The sequence below is a fragment of the Colius striatus genome, chromosome Z, assembly GCF_028858725.1.
Source record: "Colius striatus isolate bColStr4 chromosome Z, bColStr4.1.hap1, whole genome shotgun sequence".
Lineage (NCBI taxonomy): Eukaryota > Metazoa > Chordata > Aves > Coliiformes > Coliidae > Colius > Colius striatus.
The window spans coordinates 85,214,068-85,240,789 of NC_084790.1; the positions used below are offsets into that span (position 1 = coordinate 85,214,068).

A 26,722-nucleotide genomic window follows, 5' to 3' on the forward strand; every position below is an offset into this window, starting at 1 on the left:
TGCAGTTCCTTTCATTCACAAGGAGCACACTTTGCAAACCCCATCTCATACTCCTGAGGAACTCGGCAGTCACACAAGGAATATGAAACTCAAAACAACACAAAAAATAAAAGGGTGCAGAGCACAGTTTCAACACCTACTTTGAGACCTTCGAAAGTACCACAAAATGGTCACAAAATGGTCAGAGAGGTTGGGACATCCCTTTTTTCTATAGTAGCTAGCAACAGGACAAGGGGCGATGGGATGAAGCTGGAACACAAAAAGTTCCACTTAAACATAAGAAAAAACTATTTCACTGTCAATTGAGGGAGCACTGGCCCAGGCTGCCCAGAGGGGTTGTGGAGTCTCCTTCCTTGGAGGTCTCCAAGACCCACCTGGACACGTTCCTATGCGACCTGATCTAGGTGAACCTGCTTCTGCAGGAGGGTCGGACTGGATGATCTCTAAAGGTCCCTTCCAACCCCTGCCATTCTATGATTCTGTGACTTGGTAAAGCCCACACACGTGAGCACCCAGCTACCCCTTGGCCAGAGGCTCACCACATAGGTTCTCAGACATCTCATAGGCTTCTGACACACTCTCCTCTGGAAAGTATTAATGCCCACTTGCATCTGAATCACAGCTCACACTACAGAATCACAGAACCAAGTAAACTTTGTTACTTCTCTCAGTAAAGGGGGAGAAAAGTGTATTATGCTACAAACTCTCTTTGTTCTGCAGGGAGACACAGCTGGAGCCAGAAACCATTACCCTAATTATGCCTCCCAGCTCAGCTGCTGTTAATAAAACAAAGACAGCCGATGGCTTGATTACTGTGAGATTCAAATTTGTTGTTCCTTGCTTGTGATCCCTGAAACCCTAGCCCTTGCTTTCAGAAGGTAGCCTTGCTGGATGGCAGAGCAATTCTCTCTAGAAGCTGAAGCACCAAGGGAGACAGAGGACACTTGCGGGAAGTTTTCTTTTGAGGTTGTTGTGGGTTTGGGAGGGTTTGGTGGGGAGTTTTTTGGTCCTGTTTTGTTTTAAACAACAGAAATATAGAAACCAGTCAAAAGAAAATTCAAATTTAACCTTCTGTCCTGCCCTTGAGACTTATCTCCATGCCTAAATAGAAGGGAGAATATCACTGCCTCTGGCAGGTGCTGCAGGTATGTTTCACATTCTTACAGATAAGGACCTGGTGTAGTGCTGTGATCTCCGGTCCTTGGAAGAGAAAAACTGGAGTAGGGAGATGTGCTGAGTTCATAAGCAAAGGAGCTGGAGGAAGGAACCAGAAATTACAGAGGCGAATGGCAAGAAACAGCTTGCGCAAAGAGCGTGAGGACCTTGGAGTGCGGCTGACATGGTTTTGGCATAGAGTCTGCGACAAATTGCTGGTAGAGGATCCACAGATCACAGAGGAACGAGAAAGTTGCCCACAGACTTTGAAAGGAAAAAAACCCCATCTTCCTGCGTTTCAACACTCCTCTGTTGTCAGTAATGGCTGGTGAAACCCATCCTCGCCCAGGGCAGGCTCACGCAGAGAATCCACCCCGCTAGTGCTGCCTTGTTAGCTCAAGTTTTGCTAAACCACAACAAAAGCAAGATGTATTATTAGGCTTTTAATCAAAAGGACAAAATACTATCATAATGCACACGCATAAAAAACCTGAATGAAGCTCACAGATACTGCCTGGGTTCTGGCGCTTCCTATTGTGGAAAGTCAAAGCCTCCAATTTCAACATGTTTTTAAAATACTTTTATGTTTTTGTGGTGAAGGTACTAATCTTGGTTGAGTTATATTCCACAAAGAACAAAAGAGAGATAGGCTTCCAAAAATTTTCAGGCTATGTCAGCATTTCACAGAACTTTGTGTGACTATTTTTGGTGTGCAGTTGACAACTGAAATTAGAAATATCTACTTCAATAATGACGCTTATGTCTAAGAGTTATTTGCCTTACTACTTCAGACAATATCAAATGGAGTAATTCTCTTTCTAGCCTTGATAGCACAGTCCTTCAAGGAGATACTCAGGTACCCAATGAGTGCCACAGTGAACTATGAAAAAAAAAACAAACCCAAAAAGGGAGAAAAGAAAAAACAGGAGTTGTACAGCAGAGATCCTAATAGAAGCAGTTGCTTAGTACCATTGGATCAGCAATAAAACCAAAAAGCATCCCTTTTTTTGAAGGTAACTAGCAACAGGACAAGGGGTGATGGGATGAAGCTGGAACACAAAAAGTTCCAGTTAAATAAAAGAAAAAACTGTTTCAGTGTGAGGTGAGGGAGCCCTGGCACAGGCTTTTCCTCCCAGGGAGGGTGTGGAGGCTCTTTCCTTGGAAGCAGGAACTTTGGCAGCAGAGATAATAATCATAGGATCACGGAATGGTAGGGGTTGGAAGGGACCTTTAGAGCTCATCCAGTCCAACCCCCCTGCAGAAGCAGGATCACCTAGATCAGGTCACACAGGAACGTGTCCAGGTGGGGCTTGAAGCCCCCTGAGGAAGGAGACTCTACAACCCCTCTGGGCAGCCTGCGCCAGGGCTCCCTCACTCAAACACTGAAACAGTTTTTTCTTCTATTTAGGTGGAACATCCAAGTCAAGCTGTGTGCTGAAAAGCCCTCTCCATGCAAAGGAACATAACTTGCTTGAAAAAGTTCTCTCTTCAGTCTGGCTTCCATATTAACAGAGATTAAAAGGCACATCTAACCCTGCATCAGACAACCCCTCATCAGGAGCAGCTCCTCAGTGCCCAGACGAAGCAGTGTGCCTACAGTGATGTGCCTGGTGCAGAGAGCTCAGGTCTGGCTGTGGAAGATACTCAGCTATGAGGTGTGACGGGAATGCAGTGATGTGGCTTGGTCACCATCAGCTCAGGGATTCCCAGGCTTTCTATAGCGATTTCCCCAATCACATGCACCGGTACAGGCTGGGGGTGAGCTGCTGGAGAGCAGTTCCACGAGAGGGACCTGGGAGTGCTGCTGGATAATGCACTAATCATGAGCCAGCAATGTGCCCTCGTGGGCAAGAAGCCAATGGCATTCTGAGGGGCATCAAGAGTGTGGGCAGCAGGTGGAGGGACATTCTGCTTCCCCTCTGCCCTGGTGAGGCCTCATCGAGTCCTGTGTCCAGTTCTGGGCTCCTCAGCTCCAGAGGGACAGGGAACTGCTGGAGAGAGGCCAGTGCAGGGCCACCAAGATGATCAGGGCACTGGAGCATCTTCCTAATGAGGAAAGGCTGCGGGACCTGGGGCTGTTTCGTCTGGAGAAGAGAAGGCTGAGACAGGCCCTTATCACTGCTGGTAAATCCCTAAAGGGTGGATGTCAGGAGAATGGGGACACACTTTGTTCTGTGGTGCCCAGTGCCAGGACAAGGGGTGATGGGCACAGGCTGGAGCACAGGCAGTGCCACTGGCACAGGAGGAGAAACTCCTTTGGTGCTGAGGTGAGGGAGCCCTGGCCCAGGCTGCCCAGGGAGGGTGTGGAGGCTCCTTCTCAGGAGGTTTCCAACCCCACCTGGACACGTTCCTGTGCCCCCTGAGCCAGGGGAACCTGCTTTAGCAGGGGCTTGGGCTGGATGAGCTCTGCATGGCCCTTCCAACCCCCAACATTCAGGGATTCTATGAAACATTTTCCATTTAAGAGGTCACTTTTCCCCCTCAAGAGACTCATTTTTCATCTTTTTCTTCTCTAAACATACAAAATATTTCCAGAGATACGTAGTACATAGCACTACGTTGAGCTTCCTAAGTGCTACAAGAAAGCTAAAATGATTTAAAAGAGACATTTTAGGTTTTGGAGATATATTTTTTTTAAGACCATGAGGGAATAACTATGATGTCTTCTACTTCCCCCATCTATTACTTTTTCAGTGGATGCTCAAGTGATGCCCCAGCCCATTCCCAAGCAGTGCTGCTGCCTAATACCTAACACTACAGCTCCTGGCTTTCTCCTCCAGCTAAAAATAAGTGTGATTCGCTGCCACCTCATCTGCCCATGACTGCAAAAGAGAAAAAAAAACCCAAGTTGGTACCAAATGAGAAAGTTCTAATTCCTTGTTTGCCCTTTTTTTTTAAAAAAAAAGTACTTTTGGACAGTGATGAGAAGGATGCACATTCTGACACTAGCTATTCTGCATTCCCAGCCACATTGACCACACTGCATTGACAGCACACAGAAAGGAGATGAAAAGGAGAAAACAAGCCTCTTGTTGTAAAGGACTGCTGGATTAGCACTTGCTAAGCAGCTTCCTTAGGAAAAAATCAATCACAGCAATGTTAAGCAGCTGATAGTCATATCCTCTTGTCCTGGTGCAAAAGTGAGGGAAAGCCAACTCTCTGTGATTTAAGAAGGGCTCCCCAGCTCCAGAGGGACAGGGAACTGCTGGAGAGAGGCCAGTGCAACGCCACCAAGATGATCAGGGGACTGGAGCATCTCCTTTATGAGGAAAGTCTGGAGGAGACTGAGGGAGGATCTCAATAATAGATACAAATATCTAAACGGTGGGTGTCAGGAGGTTGAGGCAGCACTTTTTTCTCTTATATCCAGTGACAGGATAAGGGGTAATGGAAAGAAGCAGCAACTCAAAAAGTGCCATTTAAACATAAGGTCAAACTGTTTCAGTGAGGGAGCCCTGGCACAGGCTGCCCAGGGAGGGTGTGGAGGCTTCTTCCTTGGAGGGCTTCAAGACCCGCCTGGACACGTTCCTGTGTGACCTGATCTAGGTGGGACCTGCTTCTGCCAGGGGTTTGGGCTGGATGATCTCTAAAGGTCCCTTCCAACCCTAACATTCTGTGATTCTATGAAATGGTTTCAGGTGCTTGAATAGCAGGAGAAACATAAAAGGTTTATCAGCAAACTTGAAGTACTGAAGTTTTTCAGACTCAACATGAAACTAAGAGCATGTTCAAAGACATGAGAACTTTTCAAGGGACTCTGTTCATCTCCCCAGATCCAGTGAAGAAAGTAGGCAGGAGTAAGTAGGAAAAAAAAGAAAACAAACCCCACTTAAAGCATTTTATCCAGGCTCTAGTAATCAGCAGGATCAAGGTTTTTCTATCAGTGTTTTAAGGAAAATCATGACAAGTCAGTTCTCATGTCCACTGCAGGCCAGGAAGCAGAAGTCCACTCAAGCAATTTTAAAATCTAGTATGGAAAGGTCTTTGGAGCATTAAAGTCTTAGTTGGGATTTACATCAATTGAACTCTTTGCATCACTAAACTATTCCTCCCAGCCTCCTGATTTCTTTCAGACTATTTTGCAAACAAAATTCTAGCAGCTTCTTAGTTAAGCCTATTCAACCACATGATATCTATCACTAGCTCATAGGAAATATGGAAGTAATCACACAGAATCACAGAATGTTAAGGGCTGGGAGGGACCTCGAAAACTTATCCAGTGAAACCCCCCTGCCAGAGCAGGACCACCTAGAGTAGGTCACGCAGGAACTCATCCAGCTGGGTTTGAATGTCTCCAGAGAAGGAGACTCCACAGCCCATCTGGGCAGCCCCTGCCAGTGCTCCCTCACCTCAACAGGGAAGAAATTCTTCCTTGTGTTTCTTTGGAACCTCTTCTGTTCCAGCTTGTACCCATTTGCCCCTTGTCCTCTCATTGGCAATCACTGAGCACAGCCTGGCTCCATCCTCCTGACACCCACCCTTGATGGATTTGTAAAGATGAATGAGGTCAACCTTCAGTCTCCTCTTCTCCAAGCTACAGAGCCCCAGCTCCCTCAGCCTTTCATCACAAGGGAGATGCTCCCCTCCCTTCATCATCCTTGTGTCCCTGCGCTCAGCTCTCTGCAGCAGCTCCCTGTCCTTCTGGAACTGAGGGGCCCAGAACTGGACACAATATTCCAGATGTGGTCTCACCAGGGCAGAGCAGAGTGAGAGCAGAACCTCTCTCCACCTACTGCCCACAGTCCTTCTCATCCACCCCAGGATGCCGTTGGTCTTCTTGGCCACGAGGTCACGTTGCTGGCTCACCAGCACCCCCAGCTCCCTTTCCCCTACACTGCTCTCTAACAGTTCATTCCCCAGCCTGTACTGGCACATGGGGTTGTTCTTTCCCAGATGCAAGACTCTATACCTGCTCTTGTTGAATTTCATTAGATGTCTCTCTGCCCAGCTCTCCAGCCTGTCCAGGTTGAATGGCAGCACAGCCTCTGGGGTGTCAGCCACTGCCCCCAGTTCAGTATCCTCAGCAAACTTGCTGCCAGTGCCTCTGTGCCCTCAGCAAGGTCATTAATGAATAGATTGAACACTACTGGTCCCAGCACTGACCCCTGAGGGACTCCACTAGACACAGGCCTCCAACTAGACCCTGCCTCATTGATCAGCACTCTCTACCTTCTTCCACCAGTTCACAATCCACCTCACTAACTGAAAATCCAGCCCATACCTTCGCAGTTTTGCTGCCAGGATGCTGCGGGTGACAGTGTCAAATATTCTACTGAAATCCAGATAAACCACATCCACTGCAATGCCACCATCTGTGAGTTCTCAGAATGGCCGTGAAACAAACACATCTTTAGGAATTCCTAGAGAAGAGTCCCCACCAAATTCCTGATACATCTGAAGTTGCTGACCAAATTACAGACCACCTCTGAAACAGACACAGACAGACAGTTCACAGCTGAAATCTTCTGCAGGAGGCCAGAAGGAGAACCATAGCATTCCTCTTTGTTCATCATCCAGAGGAAGAATATCCCATTTAGCTAAACAAGATGCACAATATCCAATTAAGATGACTTTCTAAAATGAAAAGTAAATTAATAGGAAACAGAAGGTATTTTGATTTCAGTCTCTTCTGCTCAGCATTAACTGTTCCCACATGTTCCCCATCAGCTGGCAATGGTGATTTTTTTTAGCTTATTAATAAAAACCCAGAGGCAAATAAGTAGTTTTCAATAATGTGTTCTGCACACTGATGACCTTTAGCCATTCATCCCTTTTTCCCTCAACGATGAAGCACACAGGAGTTAAATGTTATATCCAGAGTAACCTGAATGGTCCAAACCCTGAGACAAAGTTCTGGGTCACTGTGACCAAATCTGTACCACAGTTAAGTGCTCTGGAAAAGCCAGTGGAGCTGCAGAGCCATCTCCATATTCACATGTGCCTACAGCCATGTCTGCTCTGTCCTCTGCTCCAGTGTCATCTTGCCAAATATCTGCTATCCAGAGGTCTCTGACTTAAAGTTCCCAGAAATCTACCACAGTGCTTTGTTACTAGTCACATTAGAAAGCCTTTCCTTATGCTCTACAAATACACAAGCATGTGAAACAGGGCTGTCCAGCCCTGTCCCAGGCTGCCCAGGGCAGTGGTGGAGTCCCTATCCCTGGAGGGCCTCCAAAGCCATGTAGCTGTGGGGCTGAGGGACAGGGGTTAGTGGTGGCTGTGGCAGTGCTGGGGCAACAGTGGACTTGAGGAGCATTAAGGGTTTTTCCAACCTCAACGACTCTGTGATTCTATGATTTCTGTAGCACACAGCACAAAGACTGGTTCTGTCTGGGATGGCAGCGCTGCTGATACCATGTATGAGCTGGAGGATGTGACAGGGTAGAAGAAGAGTCAGCTGAATCTAATCTTGTATTCAGATCCACAAGCCTGACAGCTCTCACCACCTGCCAGCTGATGACAGGTACATTTGAAAAAAAAACAACCCATCTTTTTTTTGACATCCTTGCTTCTCTAACAAAGGAGCTATTTAAAAATTCAACACACTCCCTTGGAAAGCTTTAAATAGTTTCTGAATGTAACTGGCATTATGCTGTAACCCAATATTAAATATCTTCGGGGAGGAACTGTTTAAATTGTGGAAGAAATCCTACATGTAAGTGTTACAAGGAAAGAACATGCTGCTGTCTGTGGGAGGCATGAGGCTGTCATGCAGAAGTATGTGGCCACCAGCTTTCCTGGATGTGGACAAGTACCCAGAGAAGGTCCCTGTCTCAATCAGGAATGAAGAAGACTGTTATCTTTGCTGCACCATATCCTCTCTTAACACAACTTGTCCTAATCATCCAGCCAGTATCATGCTGGCTGTATCTGCCAAAAAAGTTTTGTACCTGCCAAAGAGTTTTAAGCTCCAAATCCTCTGCCCTCCGAGCAGACCAAAAGATATGAAGTGAGAACAGAAGAGGAGGGGATAGGTACAGAGCAGGATTTCAATTCAGCATTTAAAACCAGTTTCCTTTATGGATCATCAGGAATCTGTCAATCTTCTGTAACATTTTAAAATAAAAGCATATCAAGCCAAAACCTCAGCAGATTTTGATTCACACTGAATAAATGTGCTGTTCACTGCAGTAAGAAATTTCACATTCTGTTCAGCCTCCTCTTCCAGTATTTAACATCCAGTGATACCAGTGTGACTCCAAGTGTTGCTCTGCTCTGCACATACTGACTGGAGGACAGAGAAATATTTCTTGCACTTAAAATCTGTTGCTTTCTAGCAGGAACCACTACTTGGGTTCTTGATATGAACATGAAAGCCATTACTAGATGAGAAGCAATTAATTAGCCACTAACTGTTTTCCAAAGTCTTACTTTGGAAATGTATGGAGAGGCACACCAGTAACAGCTTCTGATCCACAGCTATTTCATATTGTTTTCTTACTCAAGGAGACTGCTGCATAGAGACACTTTGGAGGTGAAGGCAGCACACATTCAGATACAGCCCAGGCAATAAGGCATCTGAATGGGTGCACTTCGCTGTTTAAAAAACATATTCTCTGTAATCATTAGTAGGCTGGTGATAGGAGTAAGAGGAAAATAAGGGGACTCTGCCCTGCTGAGGCCTCATATGGAGTCCTGTGTCCAGTTCTGGGTTCCCCAGCTCCAGAGGGACAGGGAACTGCTGCAGAGAGGACAGCACAGGGCCACCAAGATAATCAGGGGACTGGAGCATCTTCCTTCTGAGGAAAGGCTGTGAGACCTGGGACTGTTTAGTCTGGAGAAAAGGAGACTGAGGGGGGATCTCATGAATATTTACAAGTGTCTAAATGGTGGGTGTCAGGAGGTGGGGGCAGCACTTTTTTTTATTATATCCAGCAACAGGACAAGGGGTGATGGGATGAAGCTGGAACACAAAAAGTTCCATTTAAACCTAAGAAAAAACTGGTTCAGTGTTTCAGTGAGGGAGCCCTGGCCCAGGCTGCCCAGGGAGGGTGTGGAAGCTCCTTCTTGGAGGTCTTCAAGACCCACCTGGACACGTTCCTGTGTGACCTGATCTAGGTGGGACCTGCTTTGGTAGGGGAGTTGGACTGGATGATCTCTAAAGGTCCCCTCCAGCTGTTACCATTTCTGTGATTATGTGATGATGAAAACCTGTTTTTTCTCCCCAGAAACACAGGTTTCTAACCAAAGGGGCATCTGTCATCCCTAGGAGGAGTGAAAGATGTGTCAGAGCTTGGCAATTCTTTCCCACAGGCTTCTCAAATCCTCCTAGCTTTGCTGAGTTCCAGGTGCTGCCCAGGACACGTTACAGTGGAGGCCCAGAAAACAGGGGTGAGAAACTCAACATTTTAGTACTTTCTGAAAGAAACTGATAGAAATGATAAATATTTTCCACCTCTCCAAAGGACAAAGAGATCCAATAACGATATGTAAGCATCCTTTAAATACTGTATCACTCACCAGATCTATATTTTGCATGATGTCCTGGAAGGAAGGGTGAGTCCGAAACTGCTCAAACAGATCCCTCTTGTAAAGCAGCGCGTACACCAGGTTTGGGTTGTGATGAAGGGAATTGGTCAGGCAGGAGTTGATGATCTCCAGCATCATTCGGATCACTTCCTCGATCACATTCAGGTCTTGTGCCTTGAAGAAAGGGATTAAAGGTTAGTGTGCCCTTTTCCAGTGTAAAATACACTAGGTAATAAAGGCAGCACACAGGTAATGATTATGAGTGGAGCTAACAGCTGGTTAACTTCTCAGTGGTGAGCAAAGCTGGAAAGAGATCTGTTTTCTCCTGTAACAACCAAAATTTTAACCAATATGTACTGCACTCTAGTTTTCTGCCTCATGGCTTGATGCTCTCAACAGAAGACATCTTCTCATGCCAAAAAGCAGTAAGGTACTCTTATCAGCCAAATTCGCTAAGAGTTAAGTGAACTTAAGAAGAGAGAAAAAGAAAAGACTGTTGAATGACAAAAAAAAAGACAGGAGAAGGAAATCTGAGAGGATCAAGCCCCATTCCACCTTGAACATCTGCCATTGCTCTCCAGACTTTATACTTGGCCTTTGCTTTTCTTTTTTTTCTGGTGTTTTCCTGGCATTGAAGAAGACTTGCAATTAATGAAAAAGCGAATCTCCTTTTGTAGTGCACTAAGCCTTAATGCTTTGTAGAGCTTGTAAAACTCATAGAGCTTTTCATCTTGTCAATGCCTTTGACAAACCACTCCTGATGATTCTGAAACTCTAACTTTGCAAGCTGAACCCCCACTAGCCCTCTGGATTTCTCTCCTTGGGCTGAACATCAGGATATGCCTGATGCAGTTGTTCAGACCAGAAAGTTATCTGTCCTCCCTTGGGATAGGGTAAAAAAAGGCAAATCTACTTTGCTGGTATTGTTAGGTCTCTCTACCACATCAAACATTGGACTGTGAGACTTGATAGGTCTGGCAGGAACGTGAATCATACCAAACCAATGTGAGGTTTTGTGAGTAGGAACACTAACACTGCTGGCATTTCCTTTTGCCAACTGCCTACAAAGCAATCATTTTCTGAGTTATTGTAAGGCACTTAATACTTCATCACAAGGCTGTACTTGCAAGAGCATTTTGTTGGACTCTCATTCAGTCTGGACAGAGTTGAGTGATTTTCTCCTATAAGGCTGTGTTGTTGCAATTGTCATTCATCAGATCTACAAGGCAGAAGAGAATAGGGGAAACTTGCCATTATCCTGGTTTACATAAAGAGTAAAATCTTTTGCTCTGGCTACTTTCAGTGGAAAGCAAAGGCAAGTTTCTTTCTGCAAGTATTGACGTGGCCCTGCAGAAGGCAGCATCATTCCCCTAACCTGCTCCTGCATCTTTTCCATGGTGTTGAGGACCATGGAGAAGGGAGTGCCCATCCTCATGCAGCTGCTGATACACACTTCTCTTCTGCACATGCAGAGGAGACTCAAGTGATGAAAACCTTTGGAAACTCCTGTTTGAAGAACAGTATTTGGTGTGCATGCTGTAATGAATTTTCCCTCTTCAGCAGTGATGTCTGAGTGACTGTGGAGGTTACAGATCCTTTTTCAAACATAAGGATCTCCTCCTCTTTCAGCTTTGCCTCAGACACCTGAATTACCCTTGTAGTGCAGCTACCCCTGTAGTGCACTGTTGGCAGAAACCCTTACAAAGCTGATCACTGCAATGGGATTGCACTCCTCTATGACAGAAATAACCTTTACATTCAAAACACAGGTGGTTCCTCCGTCTGTAGGTTCCGAGCTGGGGTGCTATGAAGTAGAATCCCAGATAGATGCTGTGAAATGGATGTAATGCAAAATATTAGATAAAACCTGAAATAACTGCTTCAGCTGGTATCTGAAAAAAACCCCATAGACCTGGCTAAAACCTCTGTGGAGTGACATGTGCTTAAATTTATTTCAGAATATGGTGTATCATGGCAGCCTTTAAAGAGCTCTGAGCATTGGTGTAATTCTCTCCCCAGTGCAACGGAATGATCTAGTGACTGATACATCATCCAAAAATACAAAATATGTTACTTCTGCAGAAACATTATGACTTGGGATCAAGTGAGATCCATCAGTTACCGGAAAGGTAACAAGCCTCACAGTTGCTTTTCAAGTTAAAAGTCACCAGAGGTTAATTCTCAGTGATTGTATCTGAAGTTTGAGAAGCTCATGGACAGAACCAGCCACCACGTTCCAGGTGAAGAATCTAGGACCCAAATGAAAAAATCCAAGAGCTACAGCATACCCATAACTGACTACACAAAAACCACCCCCATTTATAAGAAGAATGAGCTCCATAAAACACAGAGAAGTGGGACTGCAGCCCGGCCTTGCATATATGCTATCTGTAGATAGAGCTGTATGCTCCTATAATTAGTGATTAAAGCATTTGTAAAGGCTTAAAAAGTTTTCAAAACAGGAAAAAACAAGCAGAAAAGCCAAGGACAGCATTTGGATGAGACAATGGAGAAATGCTGTAAGAGCTGATAAAATGCTGTGGGCTTTTGTTGCTCTTTATCACCAGTATCAAGCTGTGGCCCCTCTGCATCTAGATGTGGCGTCACGACAGATAGAAATAAGGTTACAAAAACACTTCACAGTTGAAGAGAAGAAATCTCTCACCCTGAGTATTAACTTTCAAACCAGCTGAACACCTATGGCCAAGACAAGGACTATCAGATCATCCACAGCAACCTTGCAAGATGATTTTTTTTTTGGACAGAATTACCTGTTTTATGAAAAGCCAGAGTTTGATTTGGGGGGTGGGGACAGTTAGATGAGTTTCAATCTAATAAACAGCATATTTAAGTGAGAAAAAAAAAATTAAAGGGAATGGCTTAGAAGTGAAAAATTCAATGTGACATCCACATTTAAAAGTATTACAGTATTCCTTTTCAAAACAGGGTTCAGATAATGCCTCTGTCAACACTGATGAATGCCAGTCCTCCCTCTCCCTTTTTTTCCTTCAGTTTATGACCACGGAAATAATTACACCCATCTTTGAAACAAATGTGGAAGTTAAAGCTTGGTATCAACTTTATGAGTTGCCTCCAACTAGGTACCAACTTTATGAGCATGCCTACAAAAGGGATGGAAATGTAGGCAGATTACTGTGGGTAATCCCAGGTAATCACCTCATGGTTCCTTCTCAGAATAGGAATTAAATGTGGTAGTTGTTTGCAAATATTTTTATTCTTCAAGGCAAAGAGTCAGATGCTTGGTCATGTTTTAATTACACATGGCACAAACAAGTCAGCAACAGATACAGGAGATACAGGTAAGATTCTGGGTAGTCTGGGTCTCTTTTGTTGAAAGAAAAAGGAACAAACAAGTGTTAATGCCAGAAAAACAAGAGAATGGAAACAAGCTGAGAGGATGTAGAGGAAAACACGTCGAGCACAGGAATGAGAACATCATCTGGAGAAAAAATAATCTGAGTTTGATAAACACTAACGAGACACACACAAAGGTGCAAATGCAAGGCAAACTGTGGGCAGTGTTGGATGTTCTCAATCTCTGATCATCCTGGAATACTGCTGCTTTCCTTACTGCAATATAATGAATAATTAGCATGACATTCTCCTGGGCAAAGACTTCCAGAGAATTCAATGCACACGGATGAAAAGAGCTGATACATAAACACAGTCAGAGAAGTCAGAGAACTGATACATAAAATGTCAGAGAAGTCATAGAAACATAGAATGGTAGGGGTTGGAAGGGACCTTGAGAGATCATCTAGTCCAAGCTCCCTGCAGAAGCAGGTTCACCTAGATCAGGTCGCATAGGAACGTGTCCAGGTGGGTCTTGAAGCCCTCCAAGGAAGGAGCCTCCACACCCTCCCTGGGCAGCCTGTGCCAGGGCTCCCTCACTCAAACACTCAAACAGTTTTTCCTTATATTTACGTGGAACTTTTTGCGTTCCAACTTCATCCCATCACCCCTTGTCCTGTTGCTAGATACAATAGATATAAGGGATGACACAACCTCCTGACACCCACCCTTTAGATATTTGTAAATGTTAATAAGATCTCCCCTCAGTCTCCTCTTCTCCAGACTAAACAGCCCCAGGTCCCGCAGCCTTTCCTCGTATGAAAGATGCTCCAGTCCTCTGATCATCTTGGTGGCCCTGTGCTGGCCTCTCTGCAGCAGTTCCCTGTCCCTCTGGAGCTGAGGAGCCCAGAACTGGACACAGGACTCCAGATGAGGCCTCACCAGGGCAGATGAGAGGGGGAAAAGAACCTCCCTGGCCCTGCTGCCCACACTCTTCCTGATGCCCCCAGGATGCCATTGGCTTCTTGCCCACGAGGGCACGTTGCTGGCTCATGGTCAGTATCCACCAGTAGTCCCAAGTTTCTCTCTGCAGAGCTGCTCTCCAGCAGGTCACCCCCAGCCTGGCCTGGTGCAGGGGGTTGTTCCTCCCCAGCTGCAGGACTCTGCCCTTGTCCTTGTTGAACCTCAGCAGGTTCCTCTGTGCCCAACTCTCAGCCTGCCCAGCTCTCACTGAATGGCAGCACAGCCTCTGGTGAATCAGCCAGTGCTCCCAGTTTGGTGCCAGCAGGGAACTTGCTGAGGGTCCCTCTGTCCCCTCATCCAGGTATTTGATGAAGATGTTGAACAAGACTGGCCCCAAAACCCATTCCTGTGGAACTCCACTGGCCACAGGCCTCCAACTCGATTCAAGTAGCCTAAACACCAAACCCCGGTCCTGTGCTCACAAATAGGTTCCTTACAAGCAAAGTTACCCACCAGAAAATAAAGCAGTTGAATCACTGTCAGTGCAAGATCTCAAGGTCACCAAAAACCTGCTTCATGTTACTCATCCTCTGGTTCCTAGATTGACACCTTCTGAGTGATCATCCTTTTAATTTAATTTGACAATAACTTGATTTTAATTTTTATAATTATAGAGAAGTGCTTTAAAAAGTTCTATTAGGAATAAATGCAAATCTCCACTCTCTAAATGTCAACAATTCTCAAGAGAAAAAGCGAGGCATGTCCATGTGATTCAGAGTAACTCCGCTTAAGCATCCCTCATAGCTTGTATTGTCTAATAAAAACCAAGGCTAAACAACTGTGCTTTCTGTTTTCCTCCCTCCTATGTCAATTTGTACAGAAAATAGCAGTTGTTTGAAAACCAGAATTTCAGCCACTCGAGATGTTATGAAAAGACATTTCTGAGCAAGGGTGGACATGAGGTTTTGCAATGAATTAAGCTCTGTACTAAATTTCAGAGAAATGAACATGTTTTTTAAAGATTTCTGGTAGTCTTGATGAAGCCATTTCCTCTGTGACTGCAGCCTGCAATTTCAGCAGCCTGATGTTCACTTCTGCGCGACCTTAGCTGCCACCTGAGATGTGTCCTCACCACAGAGCTGATTCAAGTGCTCCTGTGCCTGCACAGAAGCCCCTTGTTTGAGCCCAGCTCATCTTTTGACCTTCAGTCCTGGGTACAGGGCTTAAGAACAAAATTCTTTATGCTGAGGGTGGTGAGGTATTGGTACAGGCTGCCCAAAGAGGTTGTAGACATCCCACCCCTGGAGAAAAGAAGGCTCAGGGGAGATCTTACTCTCTACAACTACCTGAAAGGAAGCTGTAGCCAGGTGGGGTTGGTCTGTTCTCCCCATTGACAATCAATAGAACAAGAAGAAACAGCCTCAAGTTGCACCAGGGGAGGTTCAGGCTGGATGTGGGGAGGAATTTCTTTGGTGCCAGGGCTGTCAGGCATTGGAAGGGGCTGCCCAGGGAGGTGCTGGAGTCACCATCCCTGGAGGGGTTTCAGAGCCAGGTGGATGTTGCACTGAGGGAAATGGGCTGGTGGGTGATAGGGCTGGGACAAAGGCTGCAGTCCATGAGCTTAAAGGCCTCTCACAGCTGAAATGATGGTATGGTTTAGTGGAAGGTGTTTCTTCCCATGGCAGAAGGCTTGAACTAGATGCCCTTTGAAGGTCCCTCCCAACCCAAACCATTCTGCCGTTCTGTTCCATGACTCTGAAGTCTCATACTAAGTCCATGTGATGTATTATGATTACATTTACTGTGAGCTGGAATTCACTTAAATACAACTGTTTTGTTTTTTTTTTTTTTTTTACAGGGATATACAGCAATGCACAATACAAAGCAACTTCAAAAATCAGAGATCTCACAGCAGCACATCTTTTCCTTTGTGGTGGTACCCCCAGGAACGGTGCTGCGCAGGACACAACAGTATCTGTGTGCACATCCAGGACATTCTGCCTGGGAAAAAGCTCCACTTCTCACTGTGCATTTTCCACCCACCTGATAGTTTCAGCAACATAATTGCTAGAGGTTTCTGCCTGTTGAAATGGCACAATGACAAATGCTATCAAAAAAGGTAGTTGTACAGTTAGCACAATCCAAGCAGGATGAAGCTTATCTGCCTAAAGAAACAAACCCTGAGCAGGGATGGGAAATGCAATATGCTGCAACTGCACAGTGTAAATAGGGTAAAAAGGAAAAGGAAAATCCCCAAACAGGAAAGGCACACTGTAGTGAAGCCTTAACTCAAAGAGACCTGATGAAATAAAGTGGAAATGCCACCTAAAACAGCAAAAGAAATATATGATGGAAACACAGGCTGATAAAAAATACGTTCAAACACAGTTCTGAACCTACTGCTTATGACAACAAGTGGCTTTTAGTGAGTGGTACCCTGCTGCTGGTAATAGGATGCCTTGACATTTGAATTTCTGAGAAGTGTGAGTTTCTCTAGGTTGAAGTGGCTTTAGTGCACCACCACTGACAGTGCAGGCCCCTCTCCAGCAAAGCAAGGAGTGCAGTCAGCAGGCAAAAGCTGTAAGGAAGTTACCCTAAGGGGCTTCAGTTTGTGATGCTTTAATAGTTTCCTTCCTAACAACTCTGCAATTCTAAGCAGCAAAACTATCTATGACTTTCCACTTTCCCAGCTAGCTCTGACTGCCCCCTCAAGGTCATTTCACAGAATCCTAGAATGGTTTGGGTTGGAAGAGGCCTTAAAGTTCATCCTGTTCAAACACCCCTGTCATGGGCAGGGCCACCTTCTACTGGCCCAGGTTGCTCCAAGCCCCATCCAACCTGCCCTTGGGCACTGCCCTGGATGGGGCAGCCACAGCCTCTCTGGGCAGCCTGTGCCAGGGAGTCACCACCCTCACAGGGAACAACTTCTTCCTGACATCTCATCTAAAACTCCCCTCCTTCAGTTTGGAGCCATTACCTGTCACTACACGCCCTTCTGAGAAGTCCCTCTCTGACCTTGTTTCTTCACTCCCTTTGCCTCTCTTTGCAAGCCCAGTCTTCCTCTGCCAGCCAGGTAACATGGAGGAAGACTCAGAGGAAGGTTTAGCAAGCCGCAGGGATGGCACTCTGTGTACCAAGCTGTATCACATTTTGGTGGCTAAATCCATGTGGTGTGGCCAAATCATCCTCAGATCTGAGGCTGAAGGCTACCAAAACGATAAGGGAACAGACAGAAGAAAGGTGAGGGTGAAGGTTGCACAAGGCAATCGTAATTACAGCTTTTCTTCATTCTGAGCCCATGTCCACGATGCCTTGTTGTAAATTCTCCAGGTGTAATATTTTCAGTGAGATTCCCCCTCTCCAAATACAGTTGCAAACACAAAAACTTGTAAACAACCACTTCATGACACAGAGGTGACTTCAAAGGCAACTTTACAATGGGAAACAAAAGAATACACGTATCATATACTGAACAGTTACCAGAAAGCCTAAGAATGCAAAATTAAACCCAAACAGACAGCTCCTGCCATTCTTCTTTTTATCAGGGAAAAACAAGAAGGGAAAAACTTGGTTAACTCCTCCAGACCCATGACTGCATCCAGAAGAAGTCTAGATGAACAGGCAGCTTTATTTGAATTTCCCTCCAGCTTTATATATGTTAAGGAACACTTCAAATAACTACGTTTTCGGACATTTACCAGTTAGCTCTTCCATGCCTGCCTGTCAAGCAGCTATTATAAACTCCAGGGTGATGGAGTCTTTTGTGTGGCATAGACAAGTTGACACTCCGGGGAATTTCACCTTGATAACATAATTTAACAGCATTCACAGTTATAATGAGGTAAACTTCCTTTTCCTCCTTGGAGGGGAATTTCTGCAGCTAAATAGTTTCAAATAATTTACTTTATTTTTAGTTACTTTAAGAGAAGCATATGTATCTTGTTTGTATTAGCTTTGGGGAGCTTCCAAGAGAGCTGTCTGAATTTCCTGCATTTTCAGCAGAAAATAAAACCTTCAACAAAATAAACTCACTCTGCCAAAGGAGTGGAAGAGCAGAGGGGAAAGAAGGAAGCGCCCAAGAAAGCTGCTCTTAATGTTCAATGCGCACACGAACTTCAAAGCCAAGCCTCTGGTGAGAGTTATCTCATCTTTATCTATTTTACTGGCACACACACGGCACAATGTGCTCTGGCTGTTGTACGTCAAAAGCAGATAACTTTTGGCCATAACACTGATTTGTGGGAAAAAGAGGTGTCACAGAATCACAGACTCACAGACTGTTAAGGGCTGGGAGGGACCGTGAAAGCTCATCCAGTGCAACTCCCTGCCAGAGCAGCACCACCTAGAGTAGGTCACACAGGAACTTGTCCAGCTGGGTTTGAATGTCTCCAGAGAAGGAGAGTCTGGGCAGCCCCTTCCAGTGCTCCCTCACCTCAACAGGGAAGAAACTCTTCCTTGTATTTCTTTGGAACCTCTTCTATTCCAACTTGTACCCATTGCCCCTTGTCCTATCATTGGCCATCACTGAGCACAGCCTGGCTCCAGCCTCCTGACACCCACCCTTGATGCATTTGTAAACATGACTGAGGTCACCCCTCAGTCTCCTCCAAGCTACAGAGCCCCAGCTCCCTCAGCTTTTCATCAGAAGGAAGATGCTCCCCTCCCTTCATCATCTTTGTGGCCCTGCACTGAGCTCTCTCCAGCAGCTCCCTGTGCTTCTGGAACTGAGGGGCCAAGTATTAAGTGAAAAATTGCAGGGCTTACACTGAGCAAAACCTCAAAAGCTAACCCCAGCGTCTCAGACCACTGCTTAGAAATGAAAGTAGAGCTGTTGTCACACTGAGAGCACTACATCAAAATATCACCTTGGTGCTCACTATCGTTGCCTTCCCAAACGACTGAGTATGCTGAAAGAGCAGGTTTTCCTCAATGTCTCCTCGTTTTGTCAAGCCAACCCACGTTGAATGCAACGTTTCCCAAGAGAAACACGACGCTCTCAGCCCAGATCACAACACAAACCTCCAGGACAGCCTGCGGCGTGGCTACAGGAGAGGAAATGATGTGGTGGTGTGCCCCGTGCCAGGGAAAACAGCCTGGGAGCAGTCTTCTCCAAGGGGAAACATGCCAAATGACACCTGCCAAGGTACCAAACCCAACTGCTTTGATCCTCCAGGGATCTGTTTGCCACAGGATTTGACTTCAGTAGCCACTGACCAAGGTAATATAAAGCTGTTTCTGAGAACATGGATTATCTGAGTGAAGGTGCAACTCTTTTATTGGTAACTTTTATGTAACTTTACCGTGTTTATTACTTCAGCTAATCTACAGCACATCTCTTGGTCTAATCTTCATGCTCATCTCTTCTTTCATCTATTCACTTGCTGTCTTTCAAATTCCTGACCTGAAACACTTCATACTGAAATACTTTTAACTTATGTCCTATTTCCCTACAAAGCCAGGCTCCCAAATCCATCCAAAATTTCTAAACTTCGGCCTAAATTCCCTCTCTGCTGGCAGCATGGCAAGATTTAAGGAGGAGGGACAGATCTTGACTCCACTTGCCAGATCTACTGCCTGGTTATTAGGGAGATGTGGGCTAAAGGAGTTTCCCTTCCCAGGGAGACTACAAAGCTATTATCTAAGTAGCGCTCCTCTGATTCGAACGAGCAAAGAACAAGCCACCTGGAGCCAAAAAGATGGAGAGGCACCTAAATGCAAGACAGATGCAGACTTTGGTATTTTTGTGAGACTAGGATTCAATATCATGACTGCAGAAGGTGTTCAGGTCCAGAAAACAGGACTTTAAGGACAGTTCTCCTCTTTGATATTTCATCTCAAAGTCCCAGCTTTTCCAAACTACATTCTTGGGAACTTGTCATCTAATCCAAGTGTGGAATTCCAAGTGTAAAGCAGAAGTCTTACAAGTCCCTTTCTCAGTAATTTCCTAGGATGGCAAAATAACAAATCAAACAAAGTAGCTTAGCAAATAGTAAACGACTAAGCAAGGTGTTGACTCAAGGTCAAGCTTCAGAAGCTCCTCTAAGCTGACTGAGAAGCTCTAGTATGAGGGGATTCACCATGGTCACCAGCCAGGGACTCCAACAACGTCCATGCCAGGACACAGTATTTCCAAACAACATGCAGCCAGGACAACAAAATCCAGCTAATATTTATTAGAACTAAACCAAAACATTTTATAAGGTCTCACAAAACCTAGGGAGCAACTGCTGCTAAGAAAATGACAACGTTCCTACTAAGAAAATGAAAGTTTAAACTGAGAGTATTTCTCTCAAACCGTGCCTGAAATAATAACAAATTTTTTCCTGCTGTGGAAAGGAAATGGAGAATTCTCCGTTTCTCTTTGAAACCAAGCAGTATTCCCTAGAGGTATGCGAAGGCTTTGTTTGGTTTGACTGGTAGAACAGGAAAGGACAAGTTCCATACGCAACCCCAACTCCACTGTACAAAGGCAAATAGATCATCATGATATAGTCTTTAATTAACTGAACCTGTCTACCTTGATTAGAGTTCAAGGACTTTAAAGATGTTACTCAAGTGAAAATCTTTATGATTCCAGCACTCCACATGCAGCTCAGCTGTAAAATGTCACTAGCAAAACTGTTTGGAGGTGTTCTGCAGTAATTGCTGTGACGTGAACCGAAACTTCCACGCTTTCTGCCTTTTTTTTTTCCTTTAATTGCATGGCAGGTCTTATTTAAAACTCTCACAAATCTCCACATTTCTGCATTTAATATCTAAGTGCTACTTAATGAAATGCTTTCCATAAGGATGAATTCTGATGAACCTCTTAACACTGTCTGCAGGAGGGCACGGTTGCTAACATATGCACACACGTTTGTGCTTTAGTCCAGATTTCAGAAGCCTTATCATCTCTTTAATGCTTGTTTGCAATGGGTTCTTACCCTTTTCATCCTATGTGATGTTTACCCCAAATACAGAAGGCCTTGTTTCTATCACGAAGAAGCCCTTGCAGGACAGGTATGCAACTCAGCTAAGTGGGGATGGGCAACGATCAGGATGATGGTTCACCCGGAGGTGTCACCAACATGCAGGCAGCCAGTGCCCAGCACCAAAACAGTTTCTACAAAGGACAAAAAATGATGGGTCATCATCACAGGAGGCTGCCTTCTGAAGGGAGCAGAGGGGCCAATATAAAGACCCAACCGCTGCTTAGGGAAGCCTGCTGCCTCCCTGGGGCACGGGTCAAAGACGTGAGGAGAAAACACCTTGCCTTGGTTTGGCCATCAGACTATTACCCATTATTGACTTTTCAGGTGGGAAGAGATGGAGGGACCAGAAGTTCAAGGCCTATCAAGGAAGACTTCAAGGCCTTGAGATATCTGGTTAAGGGACCAGAAGCACAGGTATTGTTCTCCTCTATCACTTTTGCTCTGAGGAAAGTCGAGTTAAGCAACTGGAAGAGACAACACATTAATACCTGGCTCCAAGCCTGGTGTCACTGCCAGAACGTTGGGGCTTTTGAGCATGGGGCAGTTTACAGGGCATACGGGCTACTTCAAAGAGATGAGACACACCTGTCACAAACAGGGAAAAGGATACTGGGACAAGAGTTAGTGGTACTCACTGGGAGGGCTTTACACTAGATTTAAAGGCAGAAAGGGGCAAAACCAGGCTTGCCAGAGATAAGCCTGAGGGTCTCAGTGGAGGTAGGAGATGGAGAACCCCATGGCAGCACAGAGGCAAGGGTTAATGTGTTTTAGGCCACAGAAACACCCAAAAGTGGTACTGTGGAGGTCAAGACCTCTTCCCCCTAAAACATGGCTGGATTGGTAACCCATTCAAAGTGCATCTACACCAACACACGTAGCGAGGGCAACGAACAGGACGGGCTGGAAGCCATTGTGCAGCAAGGGAAGTGTGACATAGTCACCGCTACACAAACACGGTGGGATGAGTCACACAACTGGAGTACTGCACTGGATGGCTACAGACAGCATAGGCAAGAAAGGAGAGGCAGAGGAGTAGCCCTCTATGTTAGGGAGTGTCTCCACTCTGTACAGGTCGATGGTGGTGATGGGTGTTTAGATCAAGTGCTTATGGGTAAGAATCAGGCAGAGACACAATAAGGCTGATATCATGGTAGGAATCTGTTACAGGCTGTCCAACAAGGATGAGGAGGTAGATTAAATGTCCTATAGGCATCTGGGAAACCTCTTAAGATCACTGGCCCTTGTTCTCACTGGGGACTTCAATTTACTAGATGTTTGCTGCAAACACAACACAGTAGAGAAGACAGTCCAGGAGGTTCCTGGAGCGTGTGGCAGATAACTTCCTCATGCAGCTGGTGAGGGAGCCAATGAGGGAAGGCACCTTGCTGGACCTGCTGTTTAGAGAAAGACTTGTGGTAGATGTGATGGCTGCAGGCCTTCTTGAGCAGAAGTGATCATGAAATGATTGAGTTCTTGATCCTCAGAGACGCAAGGAGGGAGATCAGCAGAACTGCTGCCTTAGATTTCTGAAGGGCAGATTTTGACCTGTTTAGGAGGCTGGTTGCCAGAATACCTAGGGAGGTAGTCCTCAAGGGTAAAGGACAAGAGGAAGTGGCATCAAATTGTGCCAGGGAAGCTTTAGATTGGAGATTAGGAAGAATTCACTGAGAGGGTTGTCAGCTCCTGTCCCAGGCTGCCCAGGGAGGTGGTGGAATCCCCATCCCTGCAGATATTGCAAAGCTGTAGAGCTGAGGTGCTGAGGTCCATGGGTTAGTGGTGGGCTTGGCAGTGTGAAGTGAGGGGTTGGACTTGATCTTAAAGGACTTTTCCAACCAAAATGATTCTATGAAGATAGGAAAACATTACATCTTGAAAGCAGACAGAGAAAAAAGACCAATCAGCAATTTAAACCAGTTTTCTGGACATTTTCCCTTCACACCTCCCAAACTTTCTTCCATATAGTACATCAGTCACAGGAATGTAATCTATCCACCAGTTCTTTACAGTCTCAGCATCATCTCTGACTATATGATCAACTATACTTTTCATCCTTGGTATGTTTGGCAGTAAGAAGTATGCCATTCATTGCAAAATATCTATATATACACACATATCTAAGAGCATATTTCCAAGGAACCAACTGCTGCCATTCAATAATATCACCCAGTGCTACAGATTTTCAGGACATACTTTTAGTGACTAAGCAATTTTAATTGAGAAAGTATCAAAACTAACTGAACAAATACCAATCCCTTAACTAAAACTGTCAGCTGCACAGATGACGAATTCAGAAGCTCTCTACTGGCTCCTCAATGATTCAGTCCTGTGGTTCAGCATCTTTACCAGGACATCTCAAAACCATCACTGCCTTGGAACTACGACAGTCATCTTTCACTGAAAGCACCACTCTGAATAATTTTGACCCTACTTAAGAGAAGAAACACCACAAGTGAGACTGTGGAATGCAAATCTTCAATAATAAACATAGACTGCAACAAGTTTCTGTAATTTCCATTCTATCCAAGCAGAAGATCTCTAGTCCTCACGACGCACAGGATGTCAGTGGGAAAAGTCAGTGCTGCTCTCCACACTCAGCAGCCAACAGACTGTATTCTTGCCCTTAGGGTGAAAATTGCTATTGAAATTTCTGTGGGAGACATCAGAAAGTCAGAAGGAGTTTGCAGAGCGGATGTTTCCATCATTGCAATTTGGGGAATGTCAAGGAAGCAAGTGAAGCAGTGTTACTGCTGAGGCCACTGAGCATTCCTCCTGTGCCTCAGCAGTGTGCCCAAACAAGAAAAATCTCTGCAAGGGTAAGACATTAATAATAATTCATAATAATAATAAAAGAGGTTGATTTGACATTCTGTTGTTCATACAGAAGGTGACAGTACACAAACAGAAAGCTTTTGGTGATAGTGCAGTACTCTTTGCACATTACCACTTCTTAAATACTTGCAGTGCATGATAAAAAATGTCAGGTCCCAGGTAACTGACACTTGGTAAGGAATTACAGTATAAGACTCCCAAACTGTTGTCAGCAGGAATATGCTGGTTTGCAGCAATCATTTCACCCAAGAGCTGAGGATAAATCATGGAGAGTAGCTGAAGATAAATCATGGAGAGAGCTTTAATTTCTTCTGATATATTAAGGTATAGCAGTATGTCTACAAGAGTAATTCAGAAACACAACTCTCTTTTCATACATACTACAGTAATTCTTTCAGCAGTGTTAAATATTTTGAAAATTAAAGGGGAGGGATGAACAAACACAAGAGAAACTTATCACAGTAAAAAGAAAACGGTTTAAAAAGGAAAAAAAAAGGGACATGGTTCGGTGGTGGCCTTTGGTAGTGTTTCTAAGAGGTTGGACTTGATCTTAAAGGTCTTTTCTATTCCAACAGTTCTATGATTCCATACAGCATCTTGGAGCATCTTCCTTATGAGGAAAGGCTGTGGGACCTGGGGATGTTTAGTCTGGAGAAGAGGAGACTGAGAGGGGAGATCATTAATAGTTACAAATATCTAAATGGTGGGTGTCAGGAGGTTGGGGCAGCACTTTTGTCTGTTGTATTTGGTGACAGGACAAGGGGTGATGGAAAGAAGCTGGAACACAAAAAGTTCCATTTAAACCTAAGAAAAACCTATTCTACTGTGTGGGTGAGGGAGCCCTGGCACAGGCTGCCCAGGGAGGGTATGGAGGCTCCTTCTCTGAAGGTTTCCAAACCCACCTGGACGTGTTCCTGTGTGACCTGATCTAGGTGGGACGTGCTTTAGCAGGGGGGGTTGGACTGGATTAATCTCTGGAGGTCCCTTCCAACCCTTACCATTCTGTGATTCTATGAAAAACTGCATTATTGGTCTTTATACCTCTTCAAAACTAGTCATTGCTAGTTGTAGTATCATTTGTTCTATAAAGGTGGGCTTGTAAAACCTCCATAAGCAAATTCAAGAACTGCTTTCTCTAGTTGAATAAAACGCAAACAGGAAGATGAGAAACAGCCTTCTGAGAGCTGAGCAGGTTAACCAAATCAATGGAGAAACTTCTAATTTAAATGTTGTTTTTAACACATTCCATCTTTTTTTTTTTTTCAAATGCATTCCCCTGGACACTGCATCAATTCTGATAAACACAGAAGCTGATGACCACTGCTCCACTTCCAGCACAATGGCCTGGAAGCACATGGCAGCTGTAGCCTGAATGCTGAAAACTGAACCTTTACCTGACATTTAGAAAACCCAGAACTGAGAGAAGGGTTGGAAGGGACCTCGAGAGATCGTCTAGTCCAACCTTGCCAGAGCGGGACCACCTAGAGTAGGTCACACAGGAACTCATACAGCTGGGTTTGGATGACTCCAGAGAAGGAGCCTCCACAGCCCATCTGGGCAGCCCCTGCCAGTGCTCCCTCACCTCAACAGGGAAGAAACTCTTCCTTGTGGTTTTTTGGGACCTCTTCTGTTCCAGCTTGTACCCGTTGCCCCTTGTCCTGTCATTGGCCATCCCTGAGCACAGCCTGGCTCCAGCCTCCTGACACCCACCCTTTATGTATTTGTAACCATGAGTGAGGTCACCCCTCAGTCTCCTCCAAGCTACAGAGCCCCAGCTCCCTCAGCCTTTCATCACGGGGCAGATGCTCCAGTCCTCTAATCATCTTGATGGCCCTGTACTGAGCTCTCTGCAGCAGCTCCCTGTGATTCTGGAACTGAGGGGCCCAGAACTGGAGACAATATTCTATATGCAGTCTGAAGAGGGCAGAGTAGAGGGGGAGGAGAACCTCTCTCAACCCAGCTTCTTTAAGGTCAAGAGTTTGTATTAGCCCACACAAAGGCTGAACAGCCTCTGTACACACTGTACCAACTTCATATCAAGAAAAATGCAGCAGAACTCGGTGTCTTTGGAGACACAGCTCATTCAGCCCAGGCTCAATCTGAAATATGTGCAAGAGCACTTCTGGAAAACCTCCACAAGATTCCAGTACTAAAGGGCAATGAAAAAAAGTATCTGACTCATCTCAACTTTGTTTCAGACCAGTGTAGGCAATTACAGACATCTCCCAGCAGTACTGGGGTAAGAACACGGAAGGATTATATAACAGTAACATATTAGAGCTTCTTCTTGTTATGAATGCTTTAAAAGATACTTCTCCAAAATGCCTTTTGGTTTGGTATTTCACCAGCAAATGAACAGATGTAGAATATGACTGTTAGGTTAGAAACACTGAAAATGTTACATTGGTATAAATCAAGAAAAAAAGAGGAGTATTTATTTATGTGTTAATCTGAATGCCTTTGCTTTAAAATTAAAGCTGAAGATTAAACCCTCAAAAACCAGACCTTGGTCTAAAAGCATAGGCATCCCCTTATCCCAGTGTACTTGTGTTAACATGTTCCTTAATTACAGGTTCACATAGCTATCATCACACAGAGCCCTTGAACCATTATGTTCGTATCCAACAGACAGCACATCAAGAATTGATAACGTGTCTTCAGTTTCTGGGTTTTATTTCTGTGATCAACGCATTCTGTGGAGGAAACCCTATTTACAAAATCTGATTTATGGTATGAAATGTGCAATGTACTCCTCTATCCTGCTTAGTTCCTCAACTACAAAGAAATGAGAAACTTAAGAGAAATGCTGGTTACTTGAAAGAGAACTAAAAGTTTGTTCTTCTAATTACACCATGAAAAACATTAGGGTGACTTTAAAGAACTCAGTAAACATGGAAAACAGATTATTCTAAATTTCCGTCTCTTTCAAATATACTCTTTGTGTGCTTTGACACGTTTCCCCTAGTTATTTCACCAAAAACAATAACCTTTCTCTATCATTAAGGACACACATTAAAATTCTC

The 26,722-nt window shown here is 44.9% G+C and overlaps 1 protein-coding gene across 2 annotated transcripts in view; it reads right to left on the reverse strand.

Moving 5' to 3' along the window:
- The window catches only part of DYM (dymeclin), a 231,561-nt gene that overhangs the window by 36,157 nt on the left and 168,682 nt on the right, over positions 1 to 26,722 (reverse strand). For both annotated transcript variants that reach the window (XM_062017992.1, XM_062017993.1), the window contains one exon: positions 9,616 to 9,798. In XM_062017992.1, coding sequence (XP_061873976.1) covers positions 9,616 to 9,798 — 183 coding nt within the window. The remainder of the gene's footprint in view (positions 1 to 9,615; positions 9,799 to 26,722) is intronic.